We start from the raw sequence: 25,395 nt of genomic DNA on the forward strand, positions 1-25,395 counted from the left end.
GCTGCACAGAAAAGCAATTGTAAATGCTTTTGTTTTGAGAATCAAATGTGAGGAGCTGCCCAGACTGTGCAGATCATGTGGGTCTCAAAGGAGAAGGGACACACAACAGTGTGTATACCTGAGGCTCAGTCTGGACTAACAGGCAGCACAGAGCTGGGGCCAGCAGGGTCTTGAGCTGAGGTCAGTCTGGTCTCTCATCGTTTGCTGACATCAGGGTTCCATTTTTCTCTCTTCATGTGGATAGTAAAAAGTGAGCTCCTAGACTTGGCCAGAGCAAGAGCGCCGCAGCACTGTGCATCCTTGTGCAAGGAAGCAGTGAGCCACACCCTCCTCAAGGATAGGGTGTCACCTGGGAGCTTGTCAGTGTAATTCCGAGCCAAGGGTTAGCTTGTGAACATGGGCCTGCACACATGCATTTCACAGAATTACCTTCATCCTCAATAATGCTGATTGCAAATATCTCCCCAAATGGAAAAAAATCAAAGCAAAAACCTCCTAACTGAGAAATTTCCTTTTCAGGAGCAACATTTCCTAAGAATGGTTTCCTGAGTATGTTTTCAGATCACATGTCTTATAGGATCTTGTTTTCTCCAAGTTAGACCTGGTTTGATCCTAGTCTCTTCTCTTTCTGCATTACAGCACATGAATGACTTAGAAATTGGCTTTACATCCTTAGGAGGGTGAATTAGCTTTTTAAAAAATACATTCCTGCCCGGGCTGGCGTAGCTCAGTGGATTGAGTGCGGGCTGTGAACCAAAGTGTCGCGGGTTTGATTCCCAGTCAGGGCACATGCCTGGGTTGCAGGCCATGGCCCCCAGCAACTGCACACTGATGTTTCTCTCCCTCTCCCTCTCTCTCTCCCACCCTCCCTCTCCCTCTCCCTCTCCCTCTCCCTCTCCCTCTCTCTCTCTCTCTCCCCCTCCCTCCCTTCCCTCTCTAAATAAATAAATAAATAAATAAAATCTTTAAAAAAATGAGCTTTATAAAAAAAAATATATTCCTTGAAGAGGAGAGTGCTGTTTTGAAAAAGGTTAATTTTTTGACATAATGGTTTTATTATAAACTTGTATTTAGCTCATTTGAGAAGAGGTTGTCAGAGCCACACCCCATGTATGGCAGAGGAATGGCTTTGCTTTCATAGTGAGATTCATCTGGAGGAACCCAAGGGCTTCACACCTACCTGCAGATGACTCCATCCAGCCCAGGGTCACCAGATGTCTTTAAGGCAAAACTAGCCTTTTTATTTTTTTTTTATGTTTTTAAGTATATTTTATTGATTATGCTATTACAGTTATCCTAACTTTTTTCTCCCCTTTATCTAACCCCTCCACCCTGCATCCTTCAGCCCTCCAGCATTTCTGCCCACCCTTAGTTCATGTCCATGTTTGTACATATAAGTTCTTTGACTTCTCTGTTTCCTATACCATTCCTAATCTCTCCCCATCTATTTTATGCCTACCAATTATGCTTCTTATTCCCTGTTGCTTCCCCCACCCCCACTCTTTCCCTCTATCTCCCCACTGAAAACCCTCATGTCATCTCCATTTCTGTGGTTCTATTCCTGTTCTAGTTGTTTGCTTAGTTTTTGTTTTTGTTTTTGTTTTTTTTGGTTCAGTTGATAGTTGTGAATTTGTTGTGATTTTACTGTTCATAGTTTTTGATCTTCTATTTCTTAGATAAGTACCTTTAACATTTCATATAATAAGTGCTGGGTGATGATGAACTCCTTTAATTTGATGTTATTTGGGAAGCACTTTATCTGTCCTTCCATTCTAAGTGATAGCTTTGTTGGATAGAGTAAATTTGGATGCAGGTCTTTGCCTTTCATGACTTCAAATACTTCTTTCCTGCCCCTTCTTACCTATAAGACAGGGGTGTCAAACTCATTTATACCAGGGGAACACATCAACCTCGAGGTTGCTCTCAAAGGGCCAAAATAATTTTAGAGCTGTATAAATGTAACTACTCCTTAATTGTTAAGGAGTTGAAAATATATTTGGCCTTACAGTGTAAGGTTTCTTTTGAGAAATCAGCTGACAGTCTTATGGGTACTCCTTTGTAGGTCACTCTCTCCTTTTATCTTGCCACCTTTAAGTTTCTCTCTTTATCTTTAATCTTGGGTAATGTAATGATGATGTGCCTTGGTGTGTTCCCCCTTGGTCCAATTTCTTTGGGACTCCCTGGGCTTCCTGGAAGTCTATTTCCTTGTCCAGATTGGGGAAGTTTTCCTTCATTATTTGTTCAAATAAGTTTTCAACTTCTTGCTCTTGTTCTCCTTCTGGCACCCCTATGATTCTGATGTTATAGTGCTTAAAGTTGTCCCAGAGGACAACTTTATTTCCAGAGGAATGAAGAAACAATTTTTAAAAATGAGGAAAAGCTTAGGAAGTCTCAGTTTCAGTTGGATGTTTATTTCTTCTTTTTGTTTCAAATCATTGATTTGAGTCCTAGTTTCCTTCCCTTCACTGTTGGTTCCCTTTATATTTTGCTTTATTTCGCTTTGGGTACCCTTCATTTATTCCTTCATTTTGCAACTGAGCTCAATCAGTTCTGCAAGCATCCTGATTACCAGTGTTTTGAACTCTGCATCAGATAGGTTGGCTATCTCCTCATTGCTTAGCTTTTTTCTGTAGTTTTGATCTGTTCTTTCACTTTGGGCCATATTTCTTTGTCTGGGCACACCTGTTATGTTGTAAGGGGGTAGGGCCTTAGGTATTGGCCAGGGCTAGGACACCCTCTTTGCTGCATGTGGCACTGTCTGTCAAGGAGGTGTCCGAGATGGGACAGTGTAGCTTGCTTGCTCTGCTCTAGCCCCACTTTCCAATGAACTCATGTGAGACTGGGAGTTTCTCTGCCATGGCAACCCCCACAGTAGTTTACAGCTAGCTTTGAGTCTTTAGTTTCCCATTCAGCCAACCCTGCTTTGCCCACATGGTCTGCTGCCTTGACCTGTGTCCTCTCCACTTGGCTGCCCATCTCTGTCCCTCCTACCTTTCTGGGTGAATGTTTCTTAACTCCTTGGTTGTCAGAGTTTCATGCAGTTTGATTTCATTGCACTCGTGGTTGTTTATTTTTTTTAATTGGTTGTTATCCTTCTTTTGGTTGTATGAGGAAGCGAAGCATTTCTTGCTATACCTCCATCATGACCAGAATCTCCAAAACTAGCCTTTTAAAACCCAGTTTCTCAGCCCTGGGTGGCATAGCTCAGTGGACTGAGCACGGGCTGCAAAGCAAAGTGTCACAGGTTCGATTCCCAGTCAGGGTACATGCCTGAATTGCAGGCCATGACCCCCAGCAACCACACATTGATGTTTTTCTCTCTCTCTCTCTCTTTCTCCCTCCATTCCCTCTCTAAAAATAAATAAATGAAATCTTTTAAAAAAGGGAAAGTGCATGCATGGTAACCTCCACAGTGATAATAAAGTACTTTAGCTTGAAAATGGTTTGTGAGCTAAAGAAACTGTAAATCTGACCTCAGACATCCTGAATTAGTCAAGGTACAGACTACGCTGCTGATAGGAAGATCCCAAAACACAGTGCCTCAAATAAGATAAAGTTTCTTTTTTTCTCAAGTCACAGTTTGGGGCTGTCTTCTACAAAGTCATCCAAGAACCCAGGTTCTTTCCATCTTTCAATCTGAGTCTATGTAATCTTTGTGTGGAAAAAAAATGGCTATCCTCACCACACTGCCATCCAGTCCATGGGAAGGGAAGGTCAGGAACTGGAATTTCCTTATAAATGTCATTCTAAAACATGGCCCAGGTCCAGAATTTGTACAAATCACTTTCACTTGCACTCCATTGACTAAAATTTTGACAGATGGCCATGGAGCTCTACACATGAGGCTACAAGATCAAGTTATTAGTTAGCTGGGTCATCTTGATTCCAGTTGAAATGTGGAATATTCTTACTGACCGGAAGAAGGAACAACTGGATGCTGGGGAGCAATTAGCAGTCTGTCACCTTCATAGACCCTGAGATGCTTGGTTTGTTTGTGGTTGGGCAATGCCCCCCCTGGCCTGTTCACTGTCCCTGGAATTCTCCAGGATTCATTTCCCCCATACTGGTCAACTCCTCTGTGTTCTGTGGGAAGCAAGCCAGTGTCTGTGACTCCATGCCTTTGCTCAGGCTGCTTCCTCCAGCTGTTTATTTCACTCCTCATGGAGCAATTGGTAGGATTTTCCCTGTTCATCAGGCCCAGCCACTGTTAGCAACAGTATTTTTGGCTACATGGATCCCCAAACCTCAAATCTTAGGAAAAATAACATGCAGGAAAAGTTCTTCCAGCCAGAGGCTTTTTGCCCAGCCCTAATTTCAGGGAGTTGGTCTTAGATTTCATATATACATTCATTCAACAGGTATTTTGAACAGGTTACCTCTACAGGCCAGGACTGGGGGTGCAGCATGGAACAAAAGCAGGCACAGTATCTATCTTGGTGGAGCCAATAGTCTGGGGGCCTCCACTGGTAACTAGTGGTTAGATCCACAACAGTGATATATGGAAAGTACTGGGTGAGGGAAATTGGGTTGTCCTTGGTATCTAGAAGATGACTGATTTCTTTGTCCACACTCTTCACCCCAGCTTTCTGGAAGATCAGAGAATGCCTGAACAAGCCAAGATCTCTTCCTTCACATGGGCCAGCTGTGGCACCCACCCTCACTCCAGGGAAGCCAACTCTATTCAGCATCAGTACCCTGGCGGAAGGGAGGCACATTCGTTAAATCTCACTGCTGTGCTGATCTCAGCAGAAGATAGCTGCTATGTGTGCACCAGCACCCATGTCTCCATGGGGAGGACATTGAGCCCACAGTAATACTTGTGTGCTATATCTGAGTAATAAGCCATAAAACTGACATTAAGGGTTTAATTATTATTAATGCCTTGCAGGGGTGGCTGGTGTTAATTATCCTGTAGGCATCCCATGTGTATTTCCCCTTCCCCCCACCCCATTTCTTTTCCTTAATGTCATGAACCCACATAATATAATGGTGGCTTGGTGCAATGTTTAAAGTCAGTTCCTCCAAAGGGCAACATACACAATGTGAGAGAGTTATGAGGTCCGCTAGGGGGCAGAAAGGAAATGGCTGCAGAAAACCCACTCAGTTTCCTTGGCAGGGTTAGGGAGGCTGGGGTTTCAGAGTTCCTTTCAGATGTTCCCCGACCCTGCACCATAATAGCATTTGCTTGTCTTAGGCCCTAGTCATGGACCAATTAGTTAACCTTATAAAGGGCTTTGAAAATAAAACGTGTTGTGGGAGTGCTGAGCATCACCATTTCCCAGAGTTTCCCAACAGGGAGATCCAGGTCCTGACCTCCTAGATAATATGCCTCTCAACATCATCTCTGATTTTGATTTTTTTTTTGAAGGAACCCTCCAAAATGTGTTATGCATCTTAAAGGTTTACTGACCCTCTCAGTGTTGCCCTATTGGATAATAACCTTGGCATTTCACAGGTGGGGGCATAGCGAGTTGGAGTATTTCCCTCTCTCTGCCCTTCCCACCAATGGGAGATGAAGAACACAGCTGTCTAACTAGACATGGATGGAGCCAGTAAGCTTGCTTGCTCCCAGCCCTGCCCTCCCTACCAAAAGGTTGTAAGCCCTGTCCCTGCTGCTGAGGGGCCATGGTGAGGGCCATGTGTTGTCTACTCCAACCCCTACTTCTGCTCTTCAGAGCCTGACCTAGTCCTTCTCTGGTTCACATGCTAGGACACTGGGTCTTACCCTCTCTTTACATAGCTGGGACTAGCACCTTTTTTCCTGGACCTGTGTAAGACATGCTGTTTTACAGGGTTACCATATCAGACCTATCTGTCATTTCTAAATTTTCTCACTTCCCCCAACCCTATTAATAACCTGAGTACATTTGAATTAACAAGCATATGTAGGGCACCGTCTGCTTTGCACTGTGCTGGCCTACACTGGTCTAGTGTGTTTTAGCTCAGCCAGGGAGAAGCACTCTTCAGTATTTGGTGGAAAGGGAAGCTATGCTCTTGGAGCCAGAGGGGGGCTTACTTATATGGACAGAAGTCCCTGCCCCAGGTCACTGATTGGTCCATCTTCATGCTAATGAGGATGTCTAATTCACACAATTTGACTGGTCTTAGTACTGTCCTTATTGGTCACAATAGAGCTGGTCTGATTGGCCAGGAGTGCACAGCTCCAATTGGATGGAGAAAGCCTTAGTCCTATTGGTTGAATTAGGATTCCAGGAACTCCTCTATAAGGGTTAGCTCAGATGACAGAAACACTGTGTAGGCAAGCAGTTCAGGATAGGCCTATCCCTGAAGTACAGTTTTGGTGAGAAGAGCCTGTGCAGAAATGGCTACTGAGCTCTGTTTTTTAAAATGAGTACATTTAGCTACCAGGAGCCTTTCTTAGTAGGTGTCTCTTTTTTTTTTTTTTTCAGGGTCTACAGCCCACTGTTCACAAGACAAGTTGGAAGCACAGAGAATTTAGAGTCATACCATAAGAGCAGATAGAGACAGGGATTGTAAAAGTGGTTATGCTGGCCTGGGAGGCCTAGGGGCCACAGTGCTCAGAAAGGTGCAGCCATGCTCACTCTGGAGAATCTATGAAAGATGTAGTCCTTCAAATGTCAGAGTGTGTGCCTCCCAGAAACAGTGAAGACACACTACTCAAGAGCACCAGCCCTGCCATAAGGCAGTATCTGGATCTCTCTTCACTACAGCCAGGTCCTTCCCAGCCTCACTGAGTAGGTTGGGCCAGGATTGTACAAGAGTGTAAGTGGTGCTTGGAAGCATCCTCTTTGTCAACAGAGTTAATAAGCTGATGTGAGCAGATCAGAATAGTAATGCCAGTGTGCCTCCACACGGGGGAGGGGAGGTGCGTCTGTAGAAATGGCATGAAAGTGCACAGAGGGAGGCGGAGCATCAAAACAGAAGTGCACATGGCAGCTCCTGCTCACCCTTGTCCATAGTGCGAAAGGACCAAATAGCTTCAACATGGATGGCTCTTACAGTACTTCTTTGAGCGTGACTCTCTCAGTCTGGCTGCCAAAGGAAATGGAGTCGGTCTGTGACACAGTGACATTTTCTTTTGTGTGCCTAGTTGAGGCCAGTTTTCAAGATTAACAGTAAGTTTTTTCTTCATTTCTTTAACTCATCTTACCTCAAAGGGTATATCAGCTGCTCCATGTGGTCACTAGTGAAAATATATCACAGAAATAAATGTTATATTTAATTTTTAAAGTTGTGATACACCAAGTTCAAATAGAACAAGGAAGATACTCTGTTGTTTTGTTAATTAACCTAAGGGCTGCATCAGGCTTTCTCAGCCTCAGCACTATTGGCCTTCTGGGCCTGGTAATTCTGTGTATGGAGAGGGTGGGGCATTCCCTGCACTGTAGGCTGTTTAGCAACATCCCTGGTTTTTACATATTATATGCCAATAGTGCCTGCTTCCCAGTTGTGACAACCAGACATGTCTTCAGACATTACCAAATGTCCCCCAGGGTACAAAATTGTCCTTTATTTGGAACCCCTGGGCTGGAGGCTGATTGGCTCTTGTGTGACCCACAACCCATAGCCTCTTCTATTATTTTATGGTCACAGGCCTTGGATTATAAGTTACCCTTTTGCCCAGCTCTCTAAGATTGAGGCCTGTGGCAGTCTATTGTGCATATAGTGTAATGCCTGCCAGGATGAGTGTTACTGGAAGCAAACTGATTTTTTTCCTCATTGAGATCTGCAAATCCTCATATGTTCCTATTTAATTCATTAATGGTGGCTGTTTGTCAGTTTGCCAGCAGATACTCTTTTAACTCCTGTGTTTGACATTTCTGAAACAGAAATTCAGGGGCACTGAGTTGCCAACCAATTAAATCCTCTACAAAGAGCTTTATCATGTACTCCCACTTCAGGCTTTTGTGCCTGTATTGACTGATTCAAAAACTAAAGAAATCCTTGGCTTGGGCAGCCTCAGTGACAAAATGCAGCTTCTGTTAGGGAAATTGTTAGGTGTTGACATGGGGACAATAGTAACATTTTTGGTTTTCCTTTGGCATAGAATTGGCCTTTGGCAAAGCTTACTCAGTTCAGTGGGTTTTGGCCACTGATAAAGAAGAGGAAGAAAAACCCATGTGGCCACTGGTCTTTAGGAAACAGGTCCAGTTAAGTGAGAGTTGCCCAGGGAGTGGAAGATGACACCAAGTTACAGGGTAGTTCCACAGACACCTTATTGCTGAAGAGCATAAGAGTGCCAAGAAATCTGTTTGGGTTTCAGAGCTGGTCACTGTTTGTGACCAAAGATGGCAAATCACTTTTGAAAGTGTTAGCTTGCCAGAGTAACAGGAATATCCCATGTCATTAAGAGGATACTGTTTTATACTCTCGAAATTGTACTTCTGCACCAGACTGCTATAGGCATCAAAAAACTATGAGTCATGGTTGAGGGGCTCTGTGAAAGCCAGGGACCAGTTGTTAGAACTTATGATGCATTGAGGGCCAAGGTCCCAGGGGTGGTATCTACCTTCCCATGGCTGTCCCTTGGAGCTGTACATCAGAGGTATATGCCAAAAGTGAGAAGAACACAGTACAGTCTGTGCAAGTCTGTTGCCTCAACTCGAAACCCACCTTGAGGCATATTCTGAGTTGCTGTGAAGTTTCAAAGACAAAGTAAGGAAAATTTTGTTGGAAGACAGTTGTTGGAAATCTGGCAGATAGAACACCTAATGGAGATCAATTCATCAGAGTAGTGGATGAGAACACTCTGGAATGAGAGCCCCTAAATGTGGATTCTGCCCTATCCTTACAGGTGTGGGACTTCAGGCTCTCCATGCTTCGTCTCTTCCCCTGTAAATGAAGATTATTCAGCTCCTGCTTCAGAGTCCTTTCAGCACAGAGTGAGCTGGTGCATACACAAGGCCCAGAGCAGTGCATGGCCCCACTGATGCATAACTGGAGAGGGAATGACCATCACAGGGCCCTTTTATAGACTCTCTTGTCTAGGCAGGGCCTTGGACTTGCATGTTCCAGTGACAGGGGATCTGTTTCTTTGAAAGACTTTCCATGCAAGGGCATTCTGCATGTGCCCTCAGCACACGGGAGCCCCACACTCCAGGCTGCCCAGGCAGAAGGAAGGCTGCACCGAGTAACTGATGTTGTATTTTGCTTTCAGAGTACTTCCCAGCTTCCCTATGGCAAATCCCCCTACAGTTATGAGGGGAAAGAGCCTGGTGACCTCAAGTTCAACTGGGGAGATGTCATCATCCTTCAGCACAGGGTGGATGAGCACTGGTTCCATGGGGAACTGGGTGGTACCCACAGCTTCCTGTCAGCCAGCTACATGCAGTGCCTCCGGCCCCTGCCACCTGCCCTACCCCAGGGCAAAGCCCTATATGACTTTGAGATGAAGGACCAAGACCAGGACAAGGACTGCCTGACCTTCACCAAGGTAAGGTGGCCTCTGTGAACACAGTCATCATACAGCAATTCCCAGCCCAGAGCCCGGTTGCCTTCCTGCCCATTTGAATCATGCTCCTGCCTGAGATCTGCCCTCCCCACTGGGCCTCCCTAAGTGGGAATGGAATTATGTCTACCTCCCAAGGAGGTTTTGTTGGCTGGAATGAGATGGCACACTCCTGACACATGGCTGCACCAGGAGCTGACAGGGTGTTCTCAGAGCAGAACCCTTCTCCCCTGAGCCATGTGTCTAAGCAGTAACTCAGGTGCAGAGGAATGAAGTCTTCCTAGGACTCTCACAGTTCATAAGGAGGAACTCTGCAAAGATCCCCTTCTGATCACAGGGCTGGGTGGTTGGGCACAGAAACCAACATGTCACTGCCTTGTCTTCTAGAGATCCAGAGGGACCCAGTTAGTGACAAGCTAAACAATACTTACCAGTGGAGTTGTTCCAGGAGAGCAAGTGAAAGACCTTGGAGATTGGCAAGCATCACAGGACAGAGGTGACAGCCCTTAGCCCTTGATGGCCCTTTCACATCCATGACAAATTGTGCCCCATTCTCATCTGCGTGGCTCCCTCCTTCCTTATTTTCAGGGGAGGGCATCAGAGGGTCTTTGACACTTCTATTCATGCTGGGTGGCTGTGAAACAGTTCTCATGGATTTATCTGTACTGAGGTTTTATGTTTATAACTTCTTTTTGTATCCTTACCCGAAGACATTTTTTTCATTGCTTTTAGATAAAGAAGAAGGGACAGAGAGAAATATCAGTGCAAGAGAGAAGCATCAATTGGTTACCCCCACATGTGCCCAGACTGGGGAACAAAGCCACAATGTAGGCATTTGCCCCTGCTGGGATTGAACATGCAATGTTTCAGTTATGGGACAATGCTCCAACCAACTGAGTTACAACAGCCAGGGTGATTTCTGAGACTTTATCTTCACAACCACCAAGGTTCTAAGGGAAGTAGTTGGAGCTGTTGTCTACCTAAGAAACATCCAAGCTGTAGAAAAATTTTATAAGAGTTTCTTTGAGCCAAACTGAGGACATATGCCTGGAACAAGACCTCAAATGCTTCACAGAATAACAGTTTTGAAACTTGTTGTATGCATTTGGAATTAAGGAGGAGACATAAGGAAGATTCCATGGAGGTGGAGAAAACAAGGATGGGATTGTATTACAGGATAGTTAACAAGCTTATGTGCTCTCTTGAGAGTGGCCATGACTTATTTCAAAGATGTGTTAGCCTAAGTGCACAGAAACAGTGGACAGGGCTGGCTTAAGGCAAAGTTAAGCCTTTTAGTGAAGAAGTTACATGCTTAGGCAGGACCTGCCCAGTTAGGAATTTATGATCAGATCACCCAGTGATCTTATTTACTGTAGAACCCTGTTTTTCATCCTCACTGTCTTCTTGATGTTGGAACCAAAGCTCAAAGAGGCTACCACTTTTACCCAGGGCTGGGGACTTGGGCATCTCTGTTCTTCCTCCTTCTGTCACTCTCTTTCCTTTTCCTTCTCCTTTCCTCCCTCCACCACCTGTTCTCTCTCCCCCTCCACCACCCCAATAGAAAGTTGTCAATAACAGAGCTGGAATTCTAACTCAAATCTCTAACTTTAAAGCTCACATTCTTCCCACTTCTGAGAGGACATTGTACTCTTTCCATCTTCATAGTGCACAACTTGGCTGTGGCACTGAGCTTTCTAGGGTGGGGGAACTGTTAGCGTATTTTGTACACCACTTCTGAGCAAAATTGGCACATCCAGTGCATGGCTACTAATCATGTCTTGTTCCATTGTTCACACGACAGTGAATAATCTATTTCTTTTTCATTCTACATTCAACTCTTTATTCCTTCCTTTTGTCAAGGTTTTCTGAAGCTAACTCCAGTTGTTCTCTGGCATCCAGGTTCCCTCTTCCCTACCCCCAGCTCTCTCTTTCCTCATCTTCTCGCTCCCTCTTTCTCTTAGTCTGAGGTGACTGTGGCAAGCTGCCCTGAGTGCCAGGCAGACTGAATCCCTACCTTGCACACTTCTCTGCCCAATGGACTCTCAAGAATCTGCCCTGAAGATGAACCCTCTGTGATTCTGTGATACCTTGTGTTATCTCTTTGGACCAATAGCAGGGACTCCAACAACATCTCATGGTCTGGATGGGCCCTTGCTAAACCTTGTTTCTGGGCTTCAGAATTTCACCAAGGAGAGCTTACCAAGAAATGACAACTGCAGAGCCCTGGAGTACCCCCTCCCCACTTCTCCTGCAGGGTGCCAAAGCTTGCCTTTCCTTCACCACCATAACTGGCTCCATTCTTCCAGCCTTTTCCTGGGACACTGAGCTCCAAGGTGAAGACCAGAGCCCACTGGACAAGAGTACAGAGGGGCATTTGTCTACTTAATAGAGATATAACAATCCCCACACTACTGGGAGCTGTGCTGTATCTGGAAGTTGCAGACAGACTCACTGCTGTCCTGGAGCCTGAAGTCTAGTGGGAGAAACAGTCAAGGAATAAGTGTTCAGAAAACAATTTCAGAGAATAATGAGATATGCTGGTCACCCAGGAAGCCTGGTATTTAGTAAAGTGCTCCAAAATATTCAGTGATAGCATTTAATATTTGATACTTCAAAAAACATTAAAGTAGTCCTCACAGGAAAAATTAGAACTCTGCTAGACTTCCTTAGAGTTATTCTGAGGTTGGCATTGTTTTTATTTTGAATTATGTTGGGGGATTTTGAACAGTCTTATTAAAATTGCATTCATTAAAGTCATTTTAAAACCAAAGTTTTTGTTTCATTTAAGAAGGGAATGAATAATTACTTTTAAAAAAGCAACTATAAAAAGCCTATTTTAGTCCCACTCCCCAAAGCTGCATGTGGGCAAATAAAATGACTACAGGAAAGCAGTGTGCTGTCCCCAGGCTCTGTTAGCTGGTTCCTTCCAGGCTGAGACTTTGATGCATGCTGCCCTCCAGATCCACAGGACGGGTTAGGTTTGGTGCAGGGACTGTGCAGCTGGGGAATCCCACAATGGACCTGAACTGTGTGACCTTAGGAAAACACTTAACATTTCTAGGCCACTAGCTCCTTATCCCCAAGATTAGGACACTGATACCTACCCTGGGGGTATGGAGACCTAAGTGAGTCAAGTAAAGATCTGAGCTTAGGGCTTGGCCAAGGAGACAGGACCTTGAGGTCCGTTCCTTTTTGTGGCAGCCTACTCCATGTTAACATATTTTCACTCAACTACAGGATTCAGCAAATGTTTACTGAACTCTAGCCATGTAACTTTCAGTGAATGAGGACACTTTTATCACCTTGCCGGGAGCTGTGTTGGATTAAAGGCCTGGGGCTGCCCTTTAGTAAAGTCACTCTGTAATGCTCAAGAATCTTCCAAGGTCATGAGATTTTCTCAGTCTGTGTATGGCCAATAGTAGAACCACTTTTGCACCCAACTTTCAGTGGGGACCTGAGGCTCACACTGTGTTTGCTCGAATCTTATCCCTCTAGCCTCCCATCATGCTTGCTGTGTGCAAAACTGAAAATGGAAAAGACACTGACGTTCAGGCTGCCTGTCACTACTAAACCTATAAGCAATGACAGTGATTGAATCTTTTATGGGCGCTTTATTCAGATGGCCGGCAATCTGAGAAGATGGTGGTTTCATACCCTAACAGACCATCTAGTCTTTTCTTTCCAGGCCAACGTTTTTATAGCAGGGAATAAACAAGGTGCCCTGAGGGCTTTGAGATTCAGGGAGGATTAGGTGAAAGAAGCTGCAACGTTCCTGTCCTGGGCAGTTAGCTGTTCCCAGAAGCCTGTGGTCATCTGTCTCTTCCTGGAACACACAAAGGCCCTGATGCTTCCAGTTGTCCCCAGGTGGTAATCTTTAGCAGTGCCCCAGGAGGTCAGCTGTTTTCCCAGGAGCAAGGACAGGCCTTATCTGTAGTTTCTGAAACAAAAGCTTTAACATACACATTACTTGCTAGGCTTATAACTTTTCACCTTAAACTAAAATTTTCCAACTCTTGAGTCCCCTATCAAAACCACAGGACTCGTGGAGATAGAGAGAGTTCCTTTCTGATCACCATCTGGCACCTTTCCTTCCCCAGCCAGCACTGAAGGGATGCTTTGAGTTGGCAGAAACCCTTTTAAAATACCATCACAGTTTGTTCTGATCTATCAGACTTTTCTCCTGTTGGTGTCAACCCTTCTATACAATCTTCTTATACTGCTGGATGTTTAATCATCATTTCCAACTTGTGGGAATTCTCTCCTTTGTGAATCAACCCAGCATTAATCCCAAATGATGTTTTTCTGATCCAGGGGACAGGCTTAGGTAAACATCAAATGGAGGCAGTTTGGGCTCTAGAGTCAGGTAGACAAAGATTCAGATTATCATATGTTTTTTGTTATCGTGACTTTGGCACCAGTGATTTTGGGACATTTTGAGGTTCTTTTTAAAGTATGAAATGGAATTTATAATAGGATTCAATGAGCGAGGGCATTTAGAACTGAGCTCAGAATTTGCATTCAATAAATATTTGCTTTCTGCCACTCTGCTTTCTTCCTTTTCCAGGAAAAGTTGCAGTTCTGTCAGATACATTTGACTTTTTGTGTTAGCCCAGAACTCTCACAGAAAAATAAACATCCTTCCCAGGACATATGCTACATGGAGAGCTTAGAATTCCATGACTAGTCCATTGTACTCTCATTTTCCTGGTATCTAATCTTGGGAGAATTGCCCAGGGGTAGAAGTCCCCTCAGCCCTGTGGCAAGGCTTCTGTCCCCATTAGCAGGTGCCCCCTGCACCCACCATGTCATCCCTACCTCTTTCTGCGGGGAAGTTGGATATGCTTTAGCGCTGGGAACACTCACAAACTTGGTGATCATGGACCAAAGCTGATGAGCCTCAGGAAAGCCAGGGGCTCTGTCTCCTCTTCTTCCTCAGCTCTGCATTCTTCTCAGGCTACTTTGCTCTGAAAAAGTTACCCAAGGAACTCAGTTACCTTGGCTCTTAGGTTCTGGATCCCTACTTCCAGCTGGACTGTAGCCCTTCAGCCACCTCAGAGTGCCACTTGGCCTTTTTGAAGAAAGTGTCTTTACTCAAGGGATCAATTTATGAGCACTTGTGACCAGGGAGCAGGGTTCAGAGGAAACCTAGGGAGGGGGCTGCTGAAGACTGTCATTGCTCAACCCCTTATTTCAATATCAAGAGAAGGGTCAGACAAATGGTACTGGAAACCATGTTGATTTGTAGACAAAGCTAGGGATAGTTCTGAAGCTTGGGTCAAGAAGTGTTTTCAAAACTATTCACAGTGTGATCTCTTCTCCCAGGATAGGCCTCACACTCTCTGCCCAACTGTCTCCCTTGCTCATTGTGGGTGCCCCTAGCCCATTCCCCCTCAACAGGTGGAGCCCAAGAGCCTTTCACCCTGTGTCAGATGGCTTCTGTCTTCCCTAGAGTCAACATCATAGTCTGTGCTGTCTGTATGACCCTACTTGACCCTCTACCTGCCCTCTCCCAAGCCTTTTGCCAACACTTTGCCCCTGGCTCACTGCACTCCCAGCCATGCTGATGTCTAGGTCCCTTGTCTCTATAGCCACATTGCAAGCTTCTGTGGGCCTTCTGCAGCTGTCTCCACAGGTCTGGATGCCCCACTCCTGTCTGCATGCCATTCAGAGTGCCCTGACCCTTGTGATGGAGGTTCCTTACCCAGCTCTCCACATTCTCATTCACTCCTCCCAAGAAGGTATTTATATTTATACAGTTGTCTGTGTGTCCTGGCTGAAATGCAGGATTCCTGAGGATGGGGTCATCCATCATCTATTCTCCATTTATCTCCAGTGTGATCAGTGAAGGGCACCCAGGACTATAAATACATATTTGACAGTGAGGCTAAGTAGGGTGCTTGGCCTTGGCCTGGTCTTACTGGGGTCAGCTGGTCTTACTAAAGTGTGGCGTATACCAGCCAGCAGTATCTATCTCTGCTGCAGATGCTCATCAACACACGAGAAAAACATACACAGAGACAACCAGGTCCTGTGGGGAAATAGAGACAGAACGGCCACTCTCTCTAGTGGAGAGCTCCCTGTTTCCATTCCCAGGCAGATTTTTATTGAGAATACAGACTTAGTTTGTGGATTCACAGTCTGGCAGAAAAGATACAAAGAAGTAGGTGACTTACAAAGATGCAGACAGAACCCCCACTGTGGTTCTGGACAGAGTTTGGGGTTTTATCACTACAGGACCTAAAAGGCTAGTCTCGTTTCCTGCTTGTGCCTTCATATTCTAATCTAATAACATCCTCTAGCAAACAGATCTCACAGGATCTTGCATATTGTATGTCCCAGGCCTGATTACCTCAGGGGTCTGCCATTTCTGGTCTGGGCTGCACCACCCCTGCTATTTCCACAGGCCTGAGTCAACAGAGGAGACAAAGGCAGCCAGGAGACTTGGATTTCTCACTTCTAAGAACAAGGACTCAGGCTTTGACAAAGCCAAGGGGGCAGGGGTTGATGTCCATCACCCCTTCATTTCCACAACTCTGAGTCTCTTCCCAGAAGCCTCCATGTGATCATGTCTGTCTTAGATGATTCCCTCCTAGGGAAATCTTACCCATCATTGGCTAACTGATCAAGCTTAGGAGGTCAGGCACAGAACAGGCAGCGTTCATGCCAGGGAAATAAGTTTTGTCTCCTTAGTGGCTCCTGGTCCAGAGGTCTCTCATTTAGCCTAAGTCATGGGGGGTTACAGCTTCCTGAGACCAAGCAGGCTGTCCCCAACACTAAAGAGAGTGTAAGTTTATCCTATTCCATCTTCCTTTGTATATTTATTCATTTTAAAGACATTTATCAATCCTAAATTGGGTTCCAGGTGTGGGGGTAGGTGTCAGGCCAGTGAGTGGGCACAGAGTCCCACTCTCAAGTGTTCACAGCCCACAGTAGGAAGATCAGGAGAAGTATCTTCATGACACCTGAGACCCCACCCTGTTGGAAGGCATGTGTGTGTGTGCATGTGGTATGTATATGTATGCAGAGCCTGAGTATGTGTGTCTGTAATGGAGAGAGCTCCAAGCACTAACAGGGGTATGACATTTGACCTGTGACCTCCCCATTTCTACCTGGGCCTACCCTGTGGCTGTAGGTTCTCCTGAGCACTGAGAGCCCATGGCAAGTCTGCCTCACTCATAGTTTTTTGCCTTTGAGCAGTTGTAGGCCTCTGGCACCTGTGAATCCACACAGACAACAGGAGAAAGACCCTGGGCTCCCGAAAGTCACAGTCACCTGAGACCTCAGCAGGACCACAGGGGATACATGGCAGCTAGGATTCCATTAAGAGCCTCACTTAGAACTGCTACAACTATCAGAGGAATGAATAATTTTGTGTCCTTTCTTTGACAAAAGGTTGAGGAAATATTTGAGCTTTTCCCTTTAAAATTTTTCCTTCTTTCTGTGAAACACAGTGAGTTAGAAGCTCTATCTGTGGCTGGCTTGCATTCTGACAAGGCAGTGCTGTCAGAGATAGGGCCTGGTCCCCAGTCACACTGCAGGGAGTGGAGCTGTGGCCATAGCCACACTGAGCAGGCTACAGCAATGCAGAGGCTCTAAAGGGGCTGTCTTTGCCTCTTGCTCTGGTTCCCTTGTAGTTTCTTGGAAACCTCTTGACTCAGGTGAAGGAGGAGCTTAGAGGAGTTGGAGAGCACTCCAGGAGAGTGATTTGCTTACTATTAATGGCTTTTTGAGGGATGTTTCTAGGTGTTTTATATGTGATGTTGCCATATGGCTCATTGAGGAGGGTAAAATACTGAGCCTTCAGAGGTTGGTTTGTCCAGAGCTGCTGAAGGAACTGTCCAAGGTTTTCAGTGAACATAGTTTCAGGCTAAGCCTTTGATACATGAACTGTGACATTGACTGAGATGGACCTTTGCAGTATTGAAGGACAGTGTGCTCTACCTGCCACCTTTAGTGGCATCCAGAGGCTTCTGTAGGAATAGCCACTCCAGTCTCCCAGCAGGTCAGTGCTCTACTCTGCAGCTTCTGTCCTTCACAGAGTCAGTCCCTCTATTTACAGCCCTACTTTTCCCCAGGTAGAAAGGAATGCGCACACTGCAGGAGAGTTAGGCAAATGAATTATAAATGCAGTGTAAAGGCCCCTTTTATGTAGTGGTAATACTTTGGTACCTAAATTCTTTGCAAATGTATTTCCTACTGGGGCTTGGGAAGAAAGGCCATATTCTTTTTAATAACCACATTATGTTCATGGCCCAGACTTACAATCATTTTGGACCACACTGAGGCCACATATATACAATGGAGAGCCTCCACCATGATGATGCATATGGTGTATTTTCAAAGCTTAGACATTTCAGGGAACAGGGGAAACAGCATGTGGAAGTCTACTTACCCACAGTGCATAATGAGCAGTTTACATGAGTCCTGGAAATTAAATCAAGTCATGCATTTGAGACTGAAATGATGCCCTGAAAACAACCTTCATTTGTAAAATCCTCACTGCTGCCATATTGGGCCAGAAACTTGTCTGCCCCTCCCAACTGTCTGCAGTTCTGTGGGTCTAGTTAGATTGTATTTATTCATCTACATCAAGCAAGGCTCGGTAAGCTTCAGGTCAAACATGCTCACCTGCTGCTGTTTTCATAAATAAAGTTTTCTTGATCCACAGCTGGGCTCCTTCATTTACATGTCCTCTTTGGTTACTTTCACATGAAAACAGCAGGGTTGAATATGTGACAGTGACAGTGACAGCATGGCCTGCAAATCATGAAATATTGACCATCTGGCTCTTTCTAGAAAGGTTTGCTGACCTGTGACATACAGCCATTATGCAAGCCAGGCATGTAGTGTTTCCTTAGACATCCCATTTGCTTCTGGGAAACAGAACTTTGTTCTGAGGCTGCCTGCAGCCCCACCACATTGAGCTTCAGGGGCTGCCATTCTTCATGAAACAGCAACTGAAAACTCATGTCCAACCAATGCAGGTGGGTTTTGCCATTGTCATATAGGAAGTTCACTTAGTGTCTTAATGTACCAAAGAGGCCACAACAGGTATTTCCCCTTTCCTTGTTCTCCTGAAAGCACTGGTTACAGGACTTTGAGACATGATGTGCTCAGCTATAAAAAATAGTTGTCCTGATCCTGCATTCATGGTGGGAGAAGTCATTATTCTTTCCAGAACACACCAGATTCCATGCTGGTAGTACTGACACACAAGAGTGAATTTTCTTGTTACCTGGCACTCAAATGATCCTCATTAGAGGTTGTCTCCATTTCATGAGTTTGGGTTAGAGGTAGTTAGATACTTATTGGTGTGTATGCAAAGCAGCTATCTATCTGTCTGTACCCAGTAATCTCCCAACCTAGTGTCTCCAAAAATGTGTTCCAGATAAATAGGAGCATTCTAGAGCAGCCATAGGACCCAGAATTGCCCCCATCAATATTCGAGTCAGATTAGACACCTGCCACCAGGTGCCACCAAATCACAGCTGAGACATTGAATTTACATCTGATAGGCAGGTGGAACTGTGCAGATTCCACTTGTTCACATCACTAACCTCACAGCACATTTGACATGATTGGATTTTGAATCCCATTCATGCATTACAATGGGATTTTACTGTAATTACATCATATGGTGTGGCGGACTCTGGCCAGCTGAGTCTACCTGTTGTGACTGAAGACAGTAATAAATGCACAGGCTACAGCAATCCTATGGAGAAAAATAATGGCACAGCCATTCTTTCAAGAGGAGAGTGCCTTGGAGCACCTCTGAGTGCCTCGACCACTTTCTCAAGAGGACAGCTCCCTGACCCTTGCTTAAACAGGCTTTGATTGTTTTTCTTGGGTTTTACGTCAAAGAAGGATTTATTATCTATTACATAGAATATTATTGTCTACATTTTAGGTACAATCAAGGAAATGAAAATAACATGCAGAAGGGAAAGGCAGTGAGCTGATTAGCTCTGTCCTTGGGAAAACTCACACAGGCTTTGGAAATTACCTTAAAGATAGACAATACACAACTACTGTTTCAGACCAGGGTGATGGAGTTTTAGCAAGAGCAAGCCATAACAATCTGTATGCATTTTCTAGGCCTGATTCCAGGAAAACTTGGTTTGAAGGTCTGGCTCCTGCCCACCACCTTACTTCTGTAGATTTTCCATACAGAGCTGAGTCATAGTTGCCAGACCAAAACAAGCTGGTCCCCTACAATATGGGATAATATCCATAGCTTTATGATTGGGCCTTTCCTACCTGGTACTGAGCTCTCCTTGAGAAAGGATAGTTTCCTTCCCATGCCTGGCACTTAAGGGATGCTCATACATTGGTGGCTGTATATGGAACAGGTGGGCACTGCCTAACACTTAGAGTGGTGGCAGATTCCCTGACCTAAGACTATACTCATTTTTGGACAGCTTCCCTATATGTTCTAATCTCACATAAAGGGGAGCTGATCCCACCCTCTGGGTAACCCAGACTAAGCTAGGCTATTCAGTTTGGCAGTGATGCCAAAGTTCAGAGACAGTAATCACACCAGCTTTTTCATTTCTCAGGCTTGGTGATCCCACTTTCTTCTCCAGCTTTCTGTAACTTGATTTGAGACTGTTCACATAATGACTGGCTTCCTTAGAATGTTAAGTCCCTTTAGAGATGTGTTAGTACCAATGCAATATTCAAGGTATGCCATAACTTATCTATACCATTATGTTTTATTAGAAAACTGTTGTATCTAAATATAACATAATGTACTCACAAGTTCATTGATCAAAATTATGCAGCATGATATTGGAAAGAATATATCCTTATAATCAATACCTAGTGGAAAAAATGGGATGTCAGCACCCCAGTACCTCCACATTTCCCTTCTCCCATCTCTTCTAACACCATACATTAGTTCTGTCTATTCTTATACTTCAAATACATGAAATATGCAAAACATGCTTTTGTGTCCAACTCTGTTTTCTCTCAACACTGAGTTTATGAGCTGTACCAGTATTATTGTAGGGTCTTTAGTAGTTCATTTTCATCACTTTGGTGCCATTAGCTGGGTTTTTAAATAGATTTAATTTGTAGAGCAGTTTTAGGCTCCTTCCTAAATCAAGTGGAATGTATACAGATTCTCCATATGCCTCCTGTCTCCACACATGCACAGCATTTCCCATTATCAACATCCCCACTGGAGTGGTGCATTTGTTACAACTTATGAGTATGCAGCGACACATCATGCCACCCAAAAGCCTATAGTTTAAATTAGGCTTCACTTGGTGTTGTTCATTCTTTGGGTACATGTGTAATGACATATATTCATCATTATAGTATCATAAAGAGCAGTTTTACTGCCCCCCAAATCCTCAGTGCTCTGCTGATTTATCCCTCCTTCACCAGACCCTAGAAACCATTAATCATTTTGTCTGTATAGTTTTACCTTTTCCACAATGTCATATAGTTAGATGTAGTATGTAGTATATTCATATTGCCTTCTTTCATTTAGTAATATGCATTTAAGTTTCTTCCATATGTTTTCATGGCTTAAAAGTTCATTTCTTTATAGCACTTGAGCTTGTTTATCTAATGCCCTACTGAAGAATTTTTATTGCTTTTAAGCTTTAGTGATTGTAAATAAACCTGCTATAAATATCCATGTGCAGGCTTTTGTGTAGACATAAGTATTCAGCTTGTTTTCCAAACAATATGATTGTTGGCTTCTAAAGTTAAGAGTATGTTTAGTTATGTAAAAAAACCACTGAGCTGTCTTTCAGTGTGTCTGCACTATATTGTATCCCCACCAGAAATGAATGAGAGTCACTGTGACTCCACAGCCTCATCAGCACATGGTGCTGTTAGTATTCAGATTTCACTACTCTAATAGGTGTATCTCATTGTTGTTTTAATTTGCATTTTCCTGATGACATATGAAATAGAACATCTTTTCCTTTGCTAACCTGACATCTGTATATCTTCTTTAGTGAGATGAATGTTAGGATCTTTGACCCTATTTAAAATTGGATTGTATGTTTTCTTATTACTGCATTTTAAGAGTTTTTTTTGTGTGTTTTGGATAACAGTTCTTTATCAGATATGTCCTTTACAGATATTTACATGAGTCCATAGCTCGCTTTTTCACTTTCTTTATTTTTATTTTTATTTCTATTTTATTGATTATGCTATTACAGTTGTTCCATTTCCCTCCTTCATTCCCCTCCATCCTGAACACCCTCTCCAGCCCACATTCCCCCCTTTAGTTCATGTCTGTGTGTCATAAGTTCTTTAGCTTCTACATTTCCCATACTATTCTTGCCTTCTCCCTGTCTACTTTCTACCTACCATCTATGCTACTTATTCTCTCTACCTTTTCCCCCTCTCTCCTCCTCCCACTCCCCTGGTGCTAACCCTCTATGTGATCTCCATTTCTGTGGTTCTGTTCCTGTTCTAGTTGTTTCCTTAGTTTGTTTTTGTTTTAGGTGTAGTTGTTAGTAATTGTGAGTTTGCTGTCATTTTACTATTCATATTTTTTATCTTATTTTTCTTAGATAAATCCCTTTAACATGTCACATAATAAGGGCTTGGTGATGATGAACTCCTTGAACTTGACCTTATCTGAGAAGCACTTTATCTGCCCTTCCATTCTAAATGAAAGCTTTGCTAGCGAGAGCAATCTTGGATGTAGGTCCTTGCCTTTCATGACTTGGAATAATTCTTTCCAGTCCCTTCTTGCCTGCAAGGTCTCTTTTGAGAAATCAGCTGACAGTCTGATGGGAACTCCTTTGTAGGTAACTGCCTCCTTTTCTCTTGCTGCTTATAGGATTCTCTTTAATTTTAATCTTGGGTAATGTAATTATGATGTGCCTTGGTGTGTTCTTCCTTGGGTCCAACTTCTTTGGGACTCTCTGAGCTTCCTGGATGTCCTGGAAGTCTATTTCCTTTGCCAGATTGAGGAAGTTCCCCTTTATTATTTGTTGAAATAACTTTCCCACTTGTTGCTCTTCCTCTTCTCCTTCTGGTACCCCTATAATTCGGATGTTGGAATGTTTAAACATGTCCTGGAGGTTCCTAAGCCTCTGCTCATTTTTTGAATTCTTGTTTCTTCATTCTTTTCTGTTTAGTTGTTTCTTTCTTCCTTCTAGTCCACACCATTGATTGTGCATTTTTCTTCATTTCACTTAGTGTAGCCTTCATTTTTTTGTCTAATTTGTGACCAAATTGAACCAATTCTGTGAGCATTCTGATTACCAGTGCTTTGAACTGTGCATCTGATAGGTTGGCTATCTCTTCGTTGCTTACTTGTATTTGCTCTGGAGTTTTGATCTGTTCTTCTGTTTGGACCATTTTTTTGTCTTGTCACACCTGTTACATATGAGAGACATAGCCTTAGGTGTTCACCATGGTGGGGCAACCCAGTTGTTGGGTTGTGACACTGTATGTGGTGGCAGGGTCTGAGAGGGAACAGTGGTGCTTGCTCGCTCTCTGTCAGATTTCAGTCCCTTCTGCTGCTTCCCTCAAGCAAACTGGGCCTTTCTGGTGCTGATTCCCATGTGGGTGGGCTTGTGTATGTTCTAGGACCCTCTGGTTCTCTCTAACGAACTCTCCTGTGAGGCTGGAAGTCTCCCAGCACCTCAACCCCTAGAGGTGTTTTCTGTCAGTGGTTTGAGGCTTTATTTCCCAGTGCTGGGTCCCTGGCATGCACTGCCTGTCTCACTCCCCAGTTCTGCCTGGTTTATCCGCACAGGAATGTGGGACTGCTCAGTCAGCCAGCCACCTTGTGCTCTGTGCCCTGCTTCACAATCGCCGCCTCACTGGGTCTGCCTGTTGCCACTCTGCGCCCAGGGTCCACCCACTGAGGACTTGTGCACCCGGGGTTTGTAGGCTGCTGCCTTGTGCACCCGGTACCACTGCTTTTTTTTTTGCCAAGACCCCTCTCCTCCTGACTGCCAGACTCTGCTCTTCCTACCAGTCTGGATGAATGTGTCTATTTTAATTCCTTGGTTGTCAGACTTACATGCAGTTCAATTTTTTGTCAGTTCTGGTTGTTATTTTGTTTCTAAATTGTTGTCCTTATTTTGGTTGTGTGAGGTGGCACAGTGTGTCTACCTATACCTCCATTTTGGCCAGAAGTCCTACAGAGAATCTTTTTTCACTTTCTTGACAGTTTTATTTGCAGAACAGAAATTTTTAATTTTAATGAAGTCCAGCTTATCAATTTTTCTTTCATGGACTGTCCTTTGCCATTTTGTCCTAAAAGTCATTACCAAATCCTTAGATTTTCTTCTAAGTTAGTTTCTAAGAGTTTAATAATTTTTTGTTTCATATTTAGTCTGTAATCCATTTTTAGTTATTTTTTCTGAAAGGTATAAAGTCTTGGTCTAGATTTATATTTTGCATGTGAATGTCGAATTGTTTCAGCACCATTTGTTGAAAAAACTGACTTTTCTCTATTATATTGTCATTGTTCCTTTGTCAGCGATCAGTCAACTATATTTATGTGTAGATGCTCTGTTATGTTCTTTTGATCTATTTTTATATTCTATCACCAATACCACACTGTCTTGAAAACCGTAGCTTTATGGTAAGTCTTAAAGTCAAATAGTCTCTCTGCCTTTATTCTCTCTTTCAATATTATGTTGGCTATTCTGGGCCTTTTGCCTTTCCATAAAAACTTTATAATCAGTTTGTAAATATCTACAAAATAACTTGCTGAGATTTTTACTGGGATTGCACTAAATATAGAAGTTACAAAAAACTAATGTGACAGTATTGAGTCCTTCGATCCATGAGTATATACATCTCTCTATTTTGTTTTTCTTTGATTTCACTGATCAGAGTTTTGTGGTTTTTCTCATATAGCTATTTATACTTACTTTGTTATATTTATACCTAAGTATTTTCACTTTTAGATGCTAATGTAGACAGTATTGTGTTCTTAATGTCAAATCCCACTTGTTCATTATTACATGCATACCTCATTTTATTTTGTTTCACAAATATTACATTCTTTTTTTTTTTTTTTAACCAATTGAAGGCAAGACTCTCCACCTCCAAAGAAGATTATGATTCACTGTATTGCAGTGGTCTGGATCTAAACCTGTAGTATCTCCAAGGCATGCCTGTATATAGAAAAATGATTAACTTTTATATATTAATCTTCTGTCCTGCAACCTTACTATAACTCCTCATCAGTTTTAGGAGTTTTTTACTGATTCTTTCAGATTTTCCTTTTTACATTAAATTTGTTAGGGTAACATTTGTTAGTAACATTACATAAATTTCAGGTGTACAACAAAATAATACAATGTCTGTAGACCCTATTATGTGTTCACTACCTGAAGTCTAGTCTCCTTTTGTCACCTTGTATTTGACCCCTCTTGCCTCTTTTGTCCTCTCCCAACTCCCTTCCCCTTTGGTTACCATCATTCTGTTGTCTGTATCTATGAGGGTTTTTGTTGTTGTTCATCCGTTGCTTTTTGTATAGTATCCCACATATGAGTAAAATATTATGATCTTGTATTTTTCCATCTGAATTATTTCACTTAGCATACTTTCAAGATTCATCCATGTTGCCACAGGATGGCCATATTTCATCCTGTTTTATGACTGAGCACTATTCATTTGTATGTATGTACCACTTCTTAATTCAGTCATCCATCAAAGGACACTGGGTGGTTTTCATGTCTTAGCTATTGTGAATAATGCTCAATGAACATAGGGTACATAGACATTTATAAATAAGTGTTCTCAATGTCTCTGGGAAGATACCCAGAAGCAGGATTGCTTTTCATATGGCATCTTTATTTTTAATCATTTGAGGAACCTCCATACTGTTTTCCATAGCAGCTACACCAGTTTACATTCCTACCAGCAGTTTATATGGGTTCCTTTTTCTACACATCCTCTCCAGAACTGATTTTTTGTCTTATTGATAACAGCCATTCTAACATGTAAGGTGGTATTTCATTGTTGTATTGATT

General features: G+C 43.4%; 1 protein-coding gene and 1 long non-coding RNA gene across 4 annotated transcripts in view; one reads left to right on the top strand and one right to left on the bottom strand.

The window, feature by feature from the left end:
• SH3RF3 (SH3 domain containing ring finger 3) overlaps positions 1-25,395 on the top strand; it is a 410,835-nt gene that overhangs the window by 224,972 nt on the left and 160,468 nt on the right. For 2 of the 3 annotated variants that reach the window (XM_028512030.2, XM_036026638.1), the window contains exon 2: positions 9,140-9,415. The exons of the other annotated variant lie outside the window; for it this stretch is intronic. In XM_028512030.2, coding sequence (XP_028367831.2) covers positions 9,140-9,415 — 276 coding nt within the window. The remainder of the gene's footprint in view (positions 1-9,139; positions 9,416-25,395) is intronic. 3 annotated transcript variants of the gene reach the window in all.
• On the bottom strand, positions 10,206-23,524 carry LOC118500767. The gene is made up of 3 exons (XR_004903349.1): positions 23,511-23,524; positions 23,118-23,124; positions 10,206-10,741 (listed from the first exon to the last, which is right to left on the bottom strand). It is a non-coding gene; the product is annotated as an uncharacterized LOC118500767 (long non-coding RNA).

Source organism: Phyllostomus discolor, chromosome 5, assembly GCF_004126475.2.
Source record: "Phyllostomus discolor isolate MPI-MPIP mPhyDis1 chromosome 5, mPhyDis1.pri.v3, whole genome shotgun sequence".
Lineage (NCBI taxonomy): Eukaryota > Metazoa > Chordata > Mammalia > Chiroptera > Phyllostomidae > Phyllostomus > Phyllostomus discolor.